Source organism: Capsella rubella, unplaced genomic scaffold, assembly GCF_000375325.1.
Source record: "Capsella rubella cultivar Monte Gargano unplaced genomic scaffold, Caprub1_0 scaffold_4, whole genome shotgun sequence".
Lineage (NCBI taxonomy): Eukaryota > Viridiplantae > Streptophyta > Magnoliopsida > Brassicales > Brassicaceae > Capsella > Capsella rubella.
The window spans coordinates 9,312,990-9,329,792 of record NW_006238920.1 but is presented as its reverse complement, the minus strand read 5'-3'; the positions used below and the strand labels follow the sequence as shown (position 1 = coordinate 9,329,792).

Below are 16,803 nucleotides of genomic sequence, written 5' to 3'. Positions count from 1 at the left end.
AAAACTGTTGACAGGATTCCTTTTATGGAAGATGTCTCTTCTTATGTTCTCGTTCATCTGAATCTCCTGCATCAACTAAATTTCTGTTTTCTTTCAACATTTTCTTCAGTTTATCCTGCCAAAAAAGAAAAAAGTGATCCTATTTAGAATTAAGAAACAATGCAACACCTACTCAGTGGTCTTTGATTTGTAAAATCCATAAGTTGAAAAAGTACCTGTAAGAACTTCTTCACAAACGGAACGACCACCAAGCGATACTCTACCTCCGATAGCTTTGGGAATACGTCTATTAGCTTTTCGTACTTAGATTCGTTCAGCAAAATCTTCGAGTCAATCAAATGGAACTGCAAAAAATCAAAAGCTAAAACTTCTTGTTTGAAATGAATATAAAGAAATTAGATGAAGAAGAAGAAGAATTAATACCTCCTTCTTTAGAGATTTTCTTAGCGTCAACATACTTTTTTTGATAACATCATTTGGGAGAGTAGTAGAGAATTTGGGTATACACTCCATATTCTCTAATGCTTCAAATCTTGGAGAGTTTTGTCCTTCAAAAACATCTCTTACAACAGTCAAGAAGAAACATTTTGTATCATCATCATCATCATCATCTTGCTTTACTACAAGCTGATTCTCACATTCCTCCAGAAGAGCAGACTCATATGTGCTCCGCTGATTAGCATTCTTCCTCTTGTCTTCTCTGCCGCAAATGGTCTCAACCTCACCCAACATCTTATCATAAGTTAGCATCTTATGTCTCTTAACATAGTAGCTTTCCTTTTTCCTATCCATGCACCGTACTATACTCAAAACTGCAAACCATAATATCTCACGATTGTGTAAGCCCTTTGCCATTTGAGACACAAATTCAGGATCAATTTCTTGGCAGTCAAGAATCCAAGAGACCATCCTATCACCCGTCCCTATCTTATCCAATTCAAGATCGATGCTTTCCTTGACCTGTGAATTTCCCCAAAGCTTATTAACTACTTTTGAAACCAAACTTGCGCGAACATCAGTTGTGAGCTGTCTAAAATACTTGAGGATGTGTTCAAGGTGCTTACGATCTAAGAAACAGATGCACTGAGGGTTCTCATAAAAGCTACACATATCAAGATAGCATCCAGGGACTCCAGGTAGGTCCAGATGCTCTTCTGTGTAATCTATCAACCACTCCCAAAGGGTACATGAAAGAGTAGGGTTGTCCTTGTGGCAAGAGGATTTAAGAAGCTCAGCAAACTGTTTGAGTGTGTTTTCCCGCTCTTCATCCTCAGCCACAGGCCAATCGCTACACCATCCATTAACATAAACAAACACTTCCCCGCGTTTGATTCTATCCATAATCAGATTTGTTGCCGTTGCTGCATCCAGAGGCTTCCAGTCCCCATAAGAAATCATGTCAGCTAAAACCCCATCCACATACTTAGGGCGAGCACTGAAATCACCGGGTTCATATCTCTGCACATGGCTATCTAAGATGTGCATCTTGCAATCTGTAAAACTGTAGTTTACCTGAGAACAAACGAGGCACATCCAGCATCTCTGATTAGCCATAGCCATGGTGGCCGGTACACATTTCTGAAAATGTTCTTTAACTTCCATCCCATGCTTATCCTGTATATAGCCTAAGAGTTGTTCAAATTCTACCACCAAAAAATCACTTTTTGTCTTGTCATCCAGCTTATCCCAAATGTTCTTCAATCGATTAAAACAAGTACTAGTACGTGTATCAGCAACAACAACACTAGTCACACTCTCATCTTCTGTTGAAACAACATGTATCAAGTCGTCGTCAAGTTTTTTCATCATCTCGTCCGTAGACTGTCCTTGAGACATTGAAAAAGCATCGAGAGAGGCAAACAAGTATAGGCGTCTGATGTCGTTGGTGATCTCTGTTTCTTCTGCTAGCTGATACAAGATATGACCTTGCAGTTCGTGGTGAACATTGCAGCATTCCTTCTTCCCATGATCTGATATCGTTTTATCAGTTATCTCCAAGGCCTTTACACCGTTACCTTCGCTCCACAAGTCCTTGGCAAGATTGTATGCATCCTCAATCTTCTTTTTTGTTTCTTTCTCACAACTGTTCGTCGAGGGACTCGGCATTTTCTCGAGAAAATTGTGGTGGTGATGAATGATAAAAAGAGAATAGAGATTGAGAGAAGATTTTATTGATTTTTAGAGATTGTGTTCTAAGCTTCGGCTGCGTCCCCTTTAAAAAAACCTAACATTATATTGAACCGGGATCAATTGTAAATTAAACCAAGACCAAATTGCATAAAAGATAGAGATGATGACGACTAAGGATCGAGAATCCTGTTAATTAGTTTCTTTGACGTCCAAAACGACTAAGTTATGTCAAACATATGCTATTTAGATACAAATCATGAACAATTATGACAAATCAAATGGTATTTCACCTTGGCTTTAATTGAAGGCGTTATGATGCAATGCTAAACTCATCAAATAGAAAGTCTGATCATCAGCTTTGTTTAAACTCTAAAGATGACCAGAATATCTACCTAAAGAATCTAACATTGCATCATCACCTTAAATTAAAGCAGAAGCTACAAAAAGAATGTATAAAGGAACATCATCTTTACACACAAACATATACAGACTAGTTTCAGTGTCCTTTCACACACAGAAACATATACAGTATATATGTGCATCTGGTTTGGTTTCAAAACAAACTACAGATTTTCAGACTAGTTTGTCTCTCGAATCCAAAGTTTTTCCGATAACATAAAAGACTGTTTTCTAGACAACTCATACTCTTACATTTTTCTCCATCTGCAAGAATGATTTCTCCAAACTTTTAGCCCTGCAGGCTGCATCAATAACATAACTCACTTCAACTTTAAAACAACAACAGCAGAACAGCAATTGTTGACATGATTTGTTTGGTTAGGTCTTTTACCTTATTTTAAAGACGACTCTTCTTCCCTTCTCGTTCAGCAGAATCTCCCGCAGCTACTGAACTACTATTTCTTTTCATCACTTTTACCAATTTATCCTGCCAGAAAACAATTAAAACTGGAATTAAGAAACAATGCAAATCCAACTGAGTGGTCTTTCATTAATAAAATCCACAAGTTGACAAACCTGTAAAAACTTCTTCACAAACGGAAGGACCACCAAGCGATACTCAACTCCCGATAGCTTTGGGAATACGTCTATTAGCTTTTCGTAATTAGATTCGTTCAGCAAAATCTTCGAGTCAATCAAAACGAACTGCAAAAAAATAATCTTCTGATCAGCCGTCACATATCAAAAAACTTGTTGAAATGAATAAAACGAAAGAAGAGGAAGAAGATTACTTTCTCTTTCAGCGATTTCCTTAGCCTCAATAGACTTTCTTTAACATCATCATTTTCGAAAGTGGTAGAGAGTCTGGATATACACTCCATATCTTCTGAAACTTCAAATCTTGGAGACTTTTGTTTTTCAAAAACATCTCTTACAACACTCAGGAAACATTTGGTATCATCATCATGCTTTACTATAAGCCCCTCACACTTCATCTGAAGCGCAAACGCATATTTTATCCGCTGATTAACATTCTTTCTAGTGTCTTCTCTGTCACAAATCGCCTCAGCCTCACCCAACATCTTCTCATAGGTTAGCATCTTATGTCGCTTACCATAATAGCTTTCACGTTTCCTAACCATGCGACGTACTATTCTCAAAGCAGCTAACCATATCTCACGATTGTGTATGCCCTTTGCAATTTGAGACACAAGTTCTTGGTCGATTTCTGGGCAGTCAAGAACCCAAGAGACCATCTTATCACCCTTAGGTATCACATCCTTATATATTCCAGTGGATTTACAATGCTCTACTGTCCCTATGTTATCAAATTCAAGCTTTTCTTCATACAGCAGTCTCTTGTCCAGAAGCAGATTATAAGTAGTTACTCCCTCAAGATCAATTCTTTCCTTGACCTGGGAATTTTCCCAGTACTGATTCACTACTTTTGAAACCAAACTTGTGCGAACATCTGTGGTAAGCTGTCTAAAATATTTGAGGATGTACTCAAGGTGCTTAAGATCTAAGAAACAGATGCACTGAGGGTTCTTAAAGAAGCTACATTGATCAAGATAGCATCGACGGACTCCAGGTAGGTCCAGATGCTCTTCTGTGTAATCTATCAACCACTCCCAAAGGGTACATGAAAGAGTACGGTTCTCCTTGGGGCAAGAAGATTTAAGAAGCTCAGCGAACTGTTTGAGTATGTTTTCCCGCTCTTCATCCTCCGCCAGAGGCCAATCGCTACACCAACCATTAACATAAACGATCTCTTCCCTGCTCTTAGTTCTATCTTTGATCAGATTTGCTGCCTTTGCTGTATCTACAGGCTTCCAATCCCCAGAAGATATCATGTCAGCCAAAACCCCATCCACATACTTAGGGCGAGCACTGAAGGCAGGTTCAAATTTGTGCACATGGCTATCCAAGATGTGCATCTTGCAATCAGTAAAACAGTAGTTAACCTGAGAACAAATGTGGCACTTCCAGAATCTCCATCGAAGATTATTGGCGATGGGTACACATTTCTGAAAATGTTCTTTAACTTTCGTCCCATGCTTATCCTGTATATAGTCTATAAGTTTTTCAAAGCCTACTACCAAAAATTCCCTTTTGGTCTTGTCATCCAACTTAACCCAAATGTTTTTCAATCGATTAAAAGATGGATCTTCCTTCCCCAGTTCTTTCTGATTAGCCATAGTACGTGTAGCAGGAACAGGCGCAGTAACAGTCTGATGCATCTTCTGTGTTGCTGCAACATGTATCAATTTCTGAAGTTCTGTCATCATCTTGTCAAAATAGCCTACCTCCGTAGAGTGTCCTTGAGGTTGGGTTATGGACAATCCCGGCTTTGCTTTAGACACATTCTCATAAAACTTGTTTACCCCAAGCTGATCACCCAACTGGATTAGCGAACGAGCATAGCCACGAAAGGACCTTAGAGAGTTAGGAGACAGAAGAGTAGCCATTGAATATGCATCGACAGAAGCAAACAAGTAAACGCATTTGACGTCGGTGTTATCTGTTTTCAGCGCTTGGCTATAGAAGATATCACCTTGCAGTTCGTGGAGACCAAAGCACTTTTCGTGATTCCCATGCTCTGAAATCGTTTTCTCGGTTATCTCCAAAGCCTTAATGCGGTTTCCCGAATTCCAGGAGTCTCTGGCGAGTTTGGCTGCATCGTCGAGCTTCTTTCTTGTTTTCCCGTCGTCACTTTTCTCTGATCTCGTCTCCATCGGGAGCTAAATTTCTCGAGAAAATGGTCTGGCTCTTCAAAGAAAATGATTAGCTTTTCTTGGGAGAGAGTAAATTTGTGTTTGCGAGATAAAACAGAGCAGAGACGTTTGATGCAACTGTTGTTGGTTGAGTTGAGCTGAGCAGAGCACCCAGAAACGGTCAGGTGCAAGGCACGTGAGAGACTGAGAAAATATTAAAGTTCACTTTTTTAAAAGGCCTCTTACGGGGACATTTCGTCGAGCACCTAGCGTGCGCTCCAGGGTTCGTAGATTAATCTGACTTTGATCGCTACTCCTCTGACCACTCTCATCTCTATGAACCTCTTCTTGCTGCACACTCAAACACACATAGTAGTACGCTATACAATGTAGGAAACACTATGGATTTCATCTCTACTGAGGAATCTCGGGTTTTTATGGTGTTGTCTTGATTTCGATCTTCTTTGGAAGATATGTACATGCGGAGGAGTAAGATAGATAAAGAGAAATGGAGAGAGTAATTACATAATATATATTCTCCACTTGTCTTTTAAATTTTTAATCAATCAAAAACTTTAGTAGATAAAATGTTGCAAAGAATTAAATATTAAGTCTCAAGAAATATGTAGAGTCTCTCTATGGATTTTCATAATTTATGAAAACATGAGAAAATGGGTTACTAGTTACTACGACTAAAGAACTAACTTGCCTAATCTGGCCAGGTTCATAATCTTGACATCGAGACTGTCATCTAGCCTAACTATACCCTCCGATCCGTCTAGACCAATGACCTTAGCTGTTGAACCACCATATTTGCCTCCAAGAATCTTCACACGTTCGCTCTTCCTCGGACTCACTAGCCTCACTTCGCTTTGTGTCGCCATTACCTTCTCGCCTCCACCTCTGTATCCAAGAGCTACTATACAGGACCCATCCTGATGACCAAAATTATAGCAAAGGAACAAGAGTCTTACATAAACAGTACTAAAGTGAAAATGTTACTCCAATCTAACATTCCTGATCTGTGTATTATATTCTTAAATGAGGACTAACCGGAAGAACATCTCGGATGACGCCAGGATTTCTACCCTCTCCAGCCTTGTGTACATTGACCAAAATACCAGGCATGAACCTTGTTTCTGCGTCCCCATCTGGTCGAGTTTAAGAATATGAGAACCAAAAGCTCTTCTTATTAATTTGAAAGAACTAAACAGGGTTTGAGAATCATAACACCAACTGTGTAAAATAAGAAACAGGCACCTATATCAGGAGACATGACATCAAGATCGGTTCCAGGTGTCATTGGTTGTTGCCCTCCGGGAGTGTTAGCTAGGTATGAAGCCGAGCTTGGTGTCATAGGACTTGGGGCATTAGCTGCATGAGAGACAATTTTGTGAGATGAAGATTCGTAGAAGCAACAAAACCGTCAAGGCATAAGTGGGATACAGAACCATTGCTTATTGGTGTTCCAGCATCACTGTAACTACTACGACTAGGAGTACTATTAGCCCATCCTGATCCAGGTGTAGCTGCGTCATATGGACTTCCAGTCTGGGAGGCAAAGGATTAAGTGAATTTCAATTAGTAATCGCCACAAATCTATGTCAGAGATGGATTCTTACATGATACTGTGAACTTGTTCCCCATGATCCCGGATTCCCATCTTCCCAGCTATCCCTGAAACATAACAACTATAGTTTGAGACACTTGCTCGAAATATTTATGGGAGCCATGTTGTCCTTATAAAAAACGTACCTATGAGGAGTCATAGGCATGTAAGGATTCCAAGCTTTACCACGCATAGGTGTCCTCATTCCATCATGGATAGGTGTAGCTGCAGTTTTACATAAACTTTTCAGCTTAGAATGAAGACAATAAAAAATGAAATAAAATAGAAACAAATGATTTGATCTTGAAACTTTGAAATAACTAAGGTAACAAACCTCCAGAATCCCGCATCGGAGTCATACAAGGACGAAGTGGAGTCCGGGAAGGATGTAGAGTAGTTTGGCTTCCCATATTATACTGAGAGGGTGTGGCTACATTATCGGTTATATCCGATATTGCTTCCCGATCAACTGTACATACAAGGAGAGTTAGAATTCATTCAACATGCAGCAACCAGTGAAGAGAAGTGAAAAACAGTGGAACTTGCCTGTCACAATCTTTGCCTCGAGTTCCACACGGACTGTCTTCTCTTTGACTTCAACTAAACGCCCCCTATATCCCTTGAAAGGCCCCAGACGAATTTTCACATAAGTACCCACCAAGAGATTGTCATCCCTTCTTTCACCCCGATGTCTCCCTCCAGCTCCAGCTCCAGCTCCAACTGCAATAAAAAAATGCATTACGCACAACCGTTTTAAACTAAATCTATTTTTCAAACTAGATCACTGATCTAACCAAAGTTGTAGTACAAGTCATACAAAGCGGAATCACTCCCTACTTTAACATCTAAAAATCAGTGGACCAGTCAAGAACAAAGAGATTAACCAAAAGAATATGAAGAAATCTGACATACCGTTGTATCCCATGTCTGCCCCTTGACATCTTCTTGGAGATGGCGGAACCTGTCCTGGTGTCTTTAAACTACCAAACTTTGAGAAGGAATCAACCTAGAGTATAACAGTAACAAAAAAAAATGAAGCGTTTGCCGAATTTAGAAAAACGATAGCCAAACATGCTAAAAGAGGCTTACAATTCTGTCTGCGCCAACAAGAACACAAGATGAACTTTTAGTGCAGATAAATCCAGTGTGTTCAAGGTTATGCCGGTCATGTATAAACAACACTCCTTTGTAGATTTTCACCACTGGACCTTGTTTACCCTATCACAAGTAAATAAATTGGTATAAGATTCGTAGATAATAATTAAAGAGTTTGTTAACCCAAAAACGACCAGGCTGCAAAGAGACTCACTTTGCTAGGACCCTCAATGACCTTGACAACATCTTTCACCGTGATGACCTTTTTGTAACGGTCTTGCGCATTGGTTTTTCTCATAATTTTGTATTTTATTTCGCTGGCTTTGACAATTGCGACCTCCGGCCTGTCAGGAACCCCTTTGAGAATCTAGAATAAACCAAAACAGAGTTACTGCAAATCTTGAAATAAACAAAAAACATTATAGGATTGACATGTTGACTAGTTGCGCTTGTATGATTGTATCCACATGAAATTGGTAAGTTACCTGGATAGCTTCACTATCAAGTTTTATGATTACTCCAAAGCTCAAGTCACTGCATCATGTAATATTAAGCTCTCATACACATAAAAAGGGTATCACTTAAAGCTGGTTGGGAAATCAACTTACCTTAGAAGCACAAGATCATGCAGTTCATGATATCCAATTTTTGTGACACCATTAGTCACTTCTTCACTCTTGACGACATGATCAGCGAAGACACGAATCTGCATACAAATATAATCCTCATGCGTTTAATTACCCTTTTCAGAAATTAACACACAACTTAAACAAAAACTGCCTTACATGTTCTTTAGTTGTATCAGACAGAATGATAAGCATATGCTGATCAACTTTGACAACCATGCCAGTTGCTCCTTCATTAATTCCAGACACAACTTTCACAAAATTTCCAGGTTCAAAGTATTTGCAAAGCTCTCTCTCATTTACAGCAAGAGGATTCTGCAACATTAGACTTTTATACTTGCTGCAATATTTGATCAGCATATATATTGTTCATGAATATATGAAGAGTTTGGAAACTTACAGGAAGACCTTTCATCTCTGATCTGATAAGAACATTCTCTTCATCTACTTTCTCAATCCAACCCTTTAAGTTTTTTAGATCACCCTTGATAACGATAACCGCATCACCTTTCATGAAATGACCCTTCTTTCTATTTGCAAATAAAGTTGACAGATCAGCAAAGTCGATCTCCCCATTTTCACTTGATCTCTTGAATCTTTCAAGTTCATCGACAGTTGGTGTAATATTCTGAGCAACAATCGACTTTGTTGATACTTTCTTGTAGAGAAACCCATCTTTGAAAAGCATATTATCTATATTTTCAAAGTAGTCACCAGTCATTGTATCACGCCGGTGCTCAACACGTATGTGAAGTTCCCTAAATTCCCGTTACAAATATTGACAAATTCATAAATCATAACCCAAAAGCACAATAATTGCATATAAAATGCAGGAACTAGTTTCACACTTTCACTAGAAAGCTGCGACAGTACCTTGCCTCATCAATGTTCATGAAACGTGGAGGTGGAGCAAAATCTTTCTTCTTGACATTCTCTCTTCCCTCCTACATATACCCAAACCCAAGTAAGATGTGCCACAAAAATCTTATAGTTTAGAAGCAGGACGCTCATCTTAACAGACAGAGTTTAAACGTAACAAGTATTATTCACAATACCAGCATTTGTCACACTTTAAAACATTGAAAAGGTTCTATACCAGCTTATTGGCTAGAGCCTGCAGATCAATTCTTGGTATCAATTTGACTGTGACCCTCTTACGCACATTATCAACATCAACTACCTGTAGCAAAACATACCTTTCAGCAAGGTTCAAAGAAGCCTAAACACTTACAAACACACATGAAAAATGGATGTTACCTGAGCTAGATCACCCTTATATATCCCGAGTTTCATTCTAACCCACGTATCCCGGGATAGATCGATTGCTTTACTTTCAACAGCAAGAACATCAGTCATTTCTTTTATGGGGACAAGTAAAATCTTATGATAAGCAAAAATATTCCGCATTCCTTTGATAGCCTACACCACAAGAACAAGAATCAACATAAGACATCATCAAACAATAGTCAGAACATCTCAAAAGAATAAAAAATTATGCAACAGGGAAGAACCATCAAATACCTCTTTCACGTGAGCTTCCTTATCCGCTTCAATATAAATGTAGTTCTGAAGATGATCAAGAGCAATAGCAGATCTGATCTTGAACTCTGATTCTCTATCTATGATTTTTTGCATAAGACAAACAGCAACTTCTCTCTCACGGCCAATCTATATATAATGATGAATGGGACACATGAACAAAAAAAAAAAAAAGAAGAATCCAAGTGAAACAGAGAAGAAGAAGAACGAAATCATACCGCACATTTCACCAGCCACAATTTTGGGTCACGAACAGATGGCAAAAGAGCTTGTTGATCAACTTCGTTAACCTCTTCGAGCTCATAATCATCCTGTGCATGCATCCTAGATAACCTTGCTATATATCTCTTCTCAAAGTCGTCGACATCTTCTTCATGATCAGGATTAAACCTCCGTTGGTAAAATTGCCTACGATCATCAGCATCCTCAGTGGGAAGGTCAGTTTCACCACTTACAATAAATTCTGAAATTCAAGGAGACGAGTTTTGTGAATTTTTTATTCTAGCTCTCACAAATCCATAGAACAAGCCAAAAAAAAAAAAAAAAAAAAAAAACAGGATCTTCCAATTCAAATCAAGAAATCAATTTTCATAAAAGTCCCCAGCTTTACTTACCATTATCCTCTACCTCTATATCATTATCGTCGTCTTCGACATCGTCATCGACCTCGACCTCCCAGTCTATAAACGCGGAACCCGAAGTCTTCTTTTTACTCCCTCCCCGACGACCATCGGAACCAGAATTTGATCTTCCCCTTTTCTTCCCTGAGCTTCCCTTGCGGCTACTTCTGGGCTCATATTCTTCTTCCTCCTCCTCCGAATCATCGTCAGAGGTATAATCTTCGTCTTCGTAGTGATCATCATCAGACATGGCTCGGTTGCAGAAACTTAGGGTTCGGATTAGAAAATACCCAAATCCGCAAAACCGCGATATCTCTACGCTCTTACTCAGAGAAGAAACCCTAGAAACCTAAAGAATCGAAAGGTGGCAACTCACTTTTGGATTTCTCGCTAAATCGCAACTTCCTAGTATCAAAATCGTTACTCTGCCCGCTTAAGTGCATTGTTGTGTTCTTATATATACAAAATCAAATATTTTGGTATTCCCATTTTGCCCTTTCTGTTATTTGGCCGACTTAACTTTATTTGTGGTTCACTAAGCATAACTATTCCGGTTTACCAAATTATTCTAACCACATTTATAATTCAATTCGAACCAAATTAATAACTTTCTTCAACGGTTGAACCAATAACTACTAACAACAATTAATATCCTCCTAAATTCCTAATTAACAAAACAATGGTCGAGACAAAAGCTTAGATAAACAAGCCAATTCTGATATGGTTTTGTACTAAGACACTAAAGAAACGAATCTACCACGGCTATGGATTGTATGTTTGTTTATTGATCAAACAACGGACCAAATACAAATCTTGCTGCACACATAATAATATTATAAGATCCAAAACTCATGCACAAACCACTAATCTGATTTAACATATGATTTAGAGTATCCAAGAAAAAGAAAGAACGATATTGAAAACGTTGGTGCAAGAGAATTACCGGGCAAATCTCCTTTGGCAGAGAGCTCATCACCACAGACATTTATGCATTATGCAAGAATGGGAGTGTAATAGATATCTGCCAAGGGTGATCTTGCCCTGTAATGCATTTACACCTTATCTTTCATCTCCATCTCTAACTACTAAAATAAATAGGTTTGTAATTGGTGTTTATATACAACATTGCAATAAGCATATTCAGTGGTACAATCCTTCCCGATCGATGCAAGAATAAAATCTCTCTCCCTTACGTACGTATAATTTAATCTCCTAAGGAATAATCCTCTCTAGCTATGCCCCTCCGAGATTTTACGGTCATGCATTATCTCTTGAGTATTCTTATATTCGAGTCACACCGAGTTTTGTTCTACTTTACTTGATTACTATAAGTTTTAACTACATAATATTTAAACAGTTAAAGATATTACAAAAGATGATTAAAACTTCAGAATTAATTAATCTTTTGACTTGCCAAAAAGTTTGACATTGACAACTTGTAAAGGTTTATACTCTAAAAAAAATGGAAGATCCATGGTATTGTCCTCTCCATGTTTTTATTTTGAACAAACATCACAAACTATTGTTTCCTCTCTTTTTTGTGCAATGTTAAGTTTATTTACTTGATGTAAGTGAAAAGGGTTTATATTTTCACCCACTAGGATGAGGAAAAGGCTCACAAAATTAAATTGGCTTGAAATTATAAGGGTTTTAATCATTTTCCACCTCTTCCTCTTCTAATTACTTTAGGTTGTTTACTAGTAGTTGTAGCTTGTATATTGGAAGTAGAGTTTTCGGTTAATCATGCCACCATCATCCATTGCAAACGCTCAAGCAAATGAAACTTTTGAGTTAAAGCGATTTGAAATATAATAAAATACACTTGTGCAACCACAAACACATAGTGCTTGTGAGCGACTGCAAATGAACAAATCAACCTCTACGTGGTCGGTCGGTCCATTTGTATATTGTGTAGTTATATAGTTACAAATTTTTCTCTTATTCATGGAAAATAGTTAAACTTTAGAGAAGGTTAAAGTACGAATATTGTTGTCATTATATAAAAGTTAAGTCAACTTTACTACTGTGGTATAGAGTCTTATTTTAATTTAAACTGGCCAATTAGTGTGTAGAATATAAATTCGAACAGTGCTTTGTCTTTTTCAAACGGTCATGCATGCATATGCATATATCCTATTCTTGTAGCACCTTTTGAGATTTTGATTTAGCTTGAAAAGGCCAAAGATCATAGTTATATGCTCTGACAGCGCATATTCAGTAAGTATATCCAACTACAACAAAACATTAGCTTGCATGCTATTGTACTTGACAATTAGCTATTTGACAATGCGCGCATACATATAATTATAATTAATTAAATTGGCTCTAGATTAGCATAATAATAACCACAAGAGAGATGTCGCGAATGAGGGGATATGGCCAAATGTATAGTTCGAAAAATCTGTCGTAGAAACATGTTAGATTTCTAAGTATTTTATGGTGATAATCGTTAACCGCTAAATCTCTCTAACTTGAGTTTTGAACTTGAATTAAGCTTTCATTGCCTAAGTGTGTGAATTAATTAAATCCTCTATCGAAGAGATAAGGTTCGAACCAAATTACAAAAGATTTGTTTCTGAAGAGACTCTAAATAAAATAAAATCATCAACATTTCTCAAACCTTAACTATATGATAGTGCATGTCAAATAACACTATCGAATTAAAAATATTGTATAGTAGACTGGACAATGGAAAATTGAATAACAGTAGAGAAGAATTGCGAGGCAAATCTCCTTTGGCAGAGGATGATGATGATGAATAAACTATAAAGAGTCATCAAATTCTCCTGCCAATAGAGGATTCGCCCTGTAATGCTTTCTACCAAGAAATCATCTTTGTACATACTTCGCTCTCTCACTTGATGGCTTCAAAGGAAACAAACTCAAATTCTGTAATGTATATATAACCCTCAATGTAGAGAGCATATGCTATGGAACAATTTCCTCTCAAAACTTGGTATACCATTTACTAGCAATGTATTCGCAAGACTTGAAAAAACAAAAGCTTGGTATATCAAGAAAAAAAAGGTTAATTGATGAAATCAGAAGCATGAGGACCGCATGATGAGAGGGCTTTAGGATTACACTAGACACATATGCTCTCTATGAAACATGGGATGTGCCAGAGAATATGCTTTCCTATACGCATTCACTATATAGAAACACACTTTCATCAACTATATAAATATGTACTTTGCTAGTCCAACTTATAATAACTCAAGATGCATGTGTGCAAAAAAAAAAAATCAAGAAACATATGAAATTGTATTGAAGGTACATGTTTGTGAAGACAGAGAAATAATGTATGGTTGGATTACTGGGCGAATACTCCCATGGCAGATGACTTTGGCATTGGTAGAGTCTAGAGATGCAAAGCAAAATGCTCTCTGCCAAAGGAGATTTGCCCCGCAATTCATCCCATGCAAAATCTTTTCATCATCTCTATGCAAGTTTTGTTTATTTTTCTTGGCCATACCATGCGCGCGAGGTCTATGTTGGTGAGTGTCTCTCAAAAGTATTATGCATTACTTTAAATGTTTATTATATGTTATGAACTGATGATAATGTCTTAATTTCCCTCTTTTATACAAATATTTTTTTTATCCTTTTTTCAGAACATATAAATAAGTATGTTTTTTCATTTGAACATGAAATTTCACGTGTCTTCAATCCTAGTAAAAATGAGAGAAGGCATGAGTAGTCACGTGATTAGATGCATCATGCAAGGCAAGCTCTCTACAATTCTTCCCGGGTTTGCAAATGGTTATCGGAGAATAGCACAATCGTTGACTAAGATTCTTAAAATGGTACTACGACAATCTTCTTTCATCACTGTTCTTACGAATTTTTGTCAAGCAAGCTTTGAGTTCCCCATAGATTTGTCATCCTTTATCATTTTATAGGTTTGGAGTTGGACAAACGAAATTGATGTTTATGGTAACATTAACCATGATATCTTTACTAGCCCAATGGGCAATATAAAAGCTTGTCTATGTTTGTATGTAAGGCCTATATAATTAGATCTACCATATTGGCCCCAAAATAAGGGCGTGTGAAGAGGCCATGATGATGGATGAAATTGCCCTTTCTTTCAGAGATGGATGCAAAAACAGGTCTCACGAAGTGGTTTTGTTCTATCATAGTAAGACTCAAAACTCTCAAATGTTTACTTGTTAACTTCTGAATCAGAGTTGATCTAAGAATATAGATTCTATCTATCATCTCATTTCCATATAGTCTAGAGTCAGAATCGAATAATAAAATTACTAGCAGATCATGTACTACTCTTATTCGATCAAGTGTTTTGGTAGTAACCATTAATCTTTTTGAAAAACCAATGAAGCAAAATGATAGTGAGCAGAAAAACCATGAAGATGCAGCAAGATTGTCCTCTTCCACGTCTTCTTCTCTCATCCATTGTATTGTCCCTTTCGCCGCCCCAATCCTCCATCAACCTTACTGTAACATTCTTCGCTGTGCAACCGCATATTTCACATACACTGCCAGGAACAAAACAAAAAGACCGAAAATTTATTATCTTTGAATGAATATTGTACATTAGTCCAGTTCATGGATCAAATCCATACCCTTAGAAAGCTAGTAACACTCGAGGAGAAAATTGAATTCATTACCTGTTCCCTCTTAACTTGAACCAAGCTTCTGCGCAATGCAAATGTGCAAGGCCAAGCTCGTTTTTGCATTTGCAACCAATCTCAATCAAGTCCGGACTTACTGACTTATTATCACCACTAGTGCCCCCCTCAGGTGATTGATCAGAACCAAAATGACAAATCCTGCAGATTCTCTCTCCTTCATCGCTCAAATCAATTGTGTGGAACTCCTTGGCCTTTGCTTTTGAAGTATCATTCTCTGCCTCGTTGCAGCTTACAGCGGTAACATTATCCACAACTTCCTCATGAACAGCAAGAGCTGAAATGTTACTACTACTGTAGCTAACACCATCTTTGGCCACTCTAGAATCATTTTCTCCTCCCTGTTGCAATTTACCCACATCTGCTGCTTCAATCAACACCTTCTTTGTGACAGAGTCACTGGTCTGACCCTGTACATCAGCCTCAAGCACAACATCACTCGAATTCTCAGAAACACTGATAGATTTCGAACAACTTTTGGAGTCCATTTTAACACTCATATATACCCCAGACGAGAAGGGTTTTGATTCAAGTTCCTACAAAGTCCGAGATCCATTAAACCCATCTTAGTATGATTGCATCAGACAAAGAGCAAACATAAATAACATTCCAATAATTGAAAGCCCTATGAGAAACTTAAGTAACTGGTAAATGAAGTTGGAAAGACATAAAAAATCATACCTTACCCAGAATCCAGATCCACCTCAAAAGAGCTCTGGCACAAATAAAGCTACGAACTTTAAGGTTTAGGCAGCGTCAGAGAATCTGGGGAACAAACAAATCTTAAAATTACAAAAAAAAAAAAAAAGGTTTCTTTTTCAGCTTTTTAGGCCTCAGATCTCTCAACAACTGGAGAAATCAATCAGCTTATCATGGCCTCTGGGAAACGTACTGCTCTCTCGTGGCTACAGTTACCTGCAAAAATATCTTAATCAGCTCTGCTCTCTCTCGATTGCAAAGCAAAATTCCTCTTTTTTTTCAATTACTTTAAACTCTCACTTTACGTTTCAATTTTGTCTTTCTATAAAACTCTTTGTTCCACTTCAGGCAGTAAAACTAAAACCCATTTGTATAGAATTAATATGAAAGTACCTTTCTTTGGGTAATAATGGAAGCTAACAGAAGAAAGTTTGGTGAAGATGAGAACAACTAGTATCAACTCTAATTCAAACCAATTTATTAAATATTCCCTTTTTAAGTTATAACATTTATATATTGATCATACAAAAATTAGGAATAAAGTATATACAATGTTAGAATAAATGGTTATTTAGCTAGATTGATAAAAATTCTTTCAATATTGGCAAAACATAAATCAAGCTGTAATTTTTGCAGAAGAATGTGGATTGTAAAACAATCATGTGTCAGAAAATATTAACATCTTATAGAGATATTTTGTAAATTTTAAAGTCTATACTC

General features: G+C 37.5%; 5 protein-coding genes and 1 long non-coding RNA gene across 7 annotated transcripts; 1 reads left to right on the top strand and 5 right to left on the bottom strand.

The window, feature by feature from the left end:
* Positions 1-14: 14 nt before the first annotated feature.
* LOC17887584 lies at positions 15-2,106 on the bottom strand. Its single transcript, XM_006296386.2, has 3 exons — positions 424-2,106; positions 216-344; positions 15-115 (listed from the first exon to the last, which is right to left on the bottom strand). Exons 1-3 carry the CDS (start codon positions 2,104-2,106, stop codon positions 23-25), a joined length of 1,905 nt encoding a protein of 634 aa, XP_006296448.2. The 3' UTR covers positions 15-22.
* A 477-nt stretch (positions 2,107-2,583) lies between these two features.
* On the bottom strand, positions 2,584-5,284 carry LOC17888195. The gene is made up of 4 exons (XM_006293389.2): positions 3,321-5,284; positions 3,106-3,234; positions 2,921-3,016; positions 2,584-2,831 (listed from the first exon to the last, which is right to left on the bottom strand). Exons 1-3 carry the CDS (start codon positions 5,262-5,264, stop codon positions 2,927-2,929), a joined length of 2,163 nt encoding a protein of 720 aa, XP_006293451.1. The 5' UTR covers positions 5,265-5,284; the 3' UTR covers positions 2,584-2,831; positions 2,921-2,926.
* A 171-nt stretch (positions 5,285-5,455) lies between these two features.
* On the bottom strand, positions 5,456-5,642 carry LOC111831100 (the record flags this gene model as incomplete). The annotated part of the gene is made up of 1 exon (XM_023784630.1): positions 5,456-5,642. A coding segment is annotated over one exon (177 nt), but the record flags the coding sequence as incomplete, so codon positions are not given.
* Positions 5,643-5,769: 127 nt separating this feature from the next.
* Positions 5,770-11,138, bottom strand: LOC17887721 (putative transcription elongation factor SPT5 homolog 2). The gene is made up of 21 exons (XM_023785155.1): positions 10,727-11,138; positions 10,331-10,575; positions 10,095-10,241; positions 9,831-9,992; positions 9,670-9,753; positions 9,447-9,517; positions 8,974-9,331; positions 8,733-8,888; positions 8,556-8,653; positions 8,433-8,481; positions 8,162-8,314; positions 7,942-8,070; positions 7,765-7,858; positions 7,399-7,572; positions 7,187-7,321; positions 6,999-7,077; positions 6,866-6,920; positions 6,695-6,794; positions 6,504-6,617; positions 6,297-6,394; positions 5,770-6,178 (listed from the first exon to the last, which is right to left on the bottom strand). The coding sequence occupies exons 1-21, from the start codon at positions 10,980-10,982 to the stop codon at positions 5,936-5,938; spliced, it is 3,000 nt and encodes a 999-aa protein (XP_023640923.1). The 5' UTR covers positions 10,983-11,138; the 3' UTR covers positions 5,770-5,935.
* A 2,969-nt stretch (positions 11,139-14,107) lies between these two features.
* Positions 14,108-14,819, top strand: LOC111831014. The gene is made up of 3 exons (XR_002834311.1): positions 14,108-14,229; positions 14,408-14,538; positions 14,635-14,819. It is a non-coding gene; the product is annotated as an uncharacterized LOC111831014 (long non-coding RNA).
* A 146-nt stretch (positions 14,820-14,965) lies between these two features.
* On the bottom strand, positions 14,966-16,411 carry LOC17887761. 2 transcript variants are annotated; one of them, XM_023784404.1, is made up of 3 exons: positions 16,066-16,411; positions 15,364-15,920; positions 14,966-15,231 (listed from the first exon to the last, which is right to left on the bottom strand). In XM_023784404.1, the coding sequence occupies exons 2-3, from the start codon at positions 15,882-15,884 to the stop codon at positions 15,027-15,029; spliced, it is 726 nt and encodes a 241-aa protein (XP_023640172.1). In that variant the 5' UTR covers positions 15,885-15,920; positions 16,066-16,411; the 3' UTR covers positions 14,966-15,026. The 2 variants fall into 2 exon arrangements, with proteins under 2 accessions (XP_023640172.1, XP_006294894.1); XM_006294832.2 differs by having other exon boundaries at positions 16,071-16,411.
* Between the last annotated feature and the right edge of the window lie 392 nt (positions 16,412-16,803).

Bases quoted from the DNA above. Each gene is read 5' to 3' on its own strand.
- LOC17887584 (XM_006296386.2), bottom strand. From the start codon at position 2,106: ATGCCGAGTCCCTCGACGAACAGTTGTGAGAAAGAAACAAAAAAGAAG. The intron at 345-423 runs GTATTAATTCTT...GATTTTTTGCAG, and splicing joins GAAAATCTCTAAAGAAGGAG to TTCCATTTGATTGACTCGAA. The intron at 116-215 runs GTACTTTTTCAA...CTTTTTTGGCAG, and splicing joins TTGTGAAGAAGTTCTTACAG to GATAAACTGAAGAAAATGTT.
- LOC17888195 (XM_006293389.2), bottom strand. From the start codon at position 5,264: ATGGAGACGAGATCAGAGAAAAGTGACGACGGGAAAACAAGAAAGAAG. The intron at 3,235-3,320 runs GTAATCTTCTTC...ATTTTTTTGCAG, and splicing joins GGAAATCGCTGAAAGAGAAA to TTCGTTTTGATTGACTCGAA. The intron at 3,017-3,105 runs GTTTGTCAACTT...GTTTTCTGGCAG, and splicing joins TTGTGAAGAAGTTTTTACAG to GATAAATTGGTAAAAGTGAT.
- LOC17887721 (XM_023785155.1), bottom strand. From the start codon at position 10,982: ATGTCTGATGATGATCACTACGAAGACGAAGATTATACCTCTGACGAT. The intron at 9,993-10,094 runs GTATTTGATGGT...CTTGTGGTGTAG, and splicing joins AGGAAGCTCACGTGAAAGAG to GCTATCAAAGGAATGCGGAA. The intron at 6,795-6,865 runs GTAAGAATCCAT...TTTGCCTCCCAG, and splicing joins GAACAAGTTCACAGTATCAT to ACTGGAAGTCCATATGACGC.
- LOC17887761 (XM_023784404.1), bottom strand. From the start codon at position 15,884: ATGAGTGTTAAAATGGACTCCAAAAGTTGTTCGAAATCTATCAGTGTT. The intron at 15,232-15,363 runs GTAATGAATTCA...TGTTCCTGGCAG, and splicing joins TTCAAGTTAAGAGGGAACAG to TGTATGTGAAATATGCGGTT.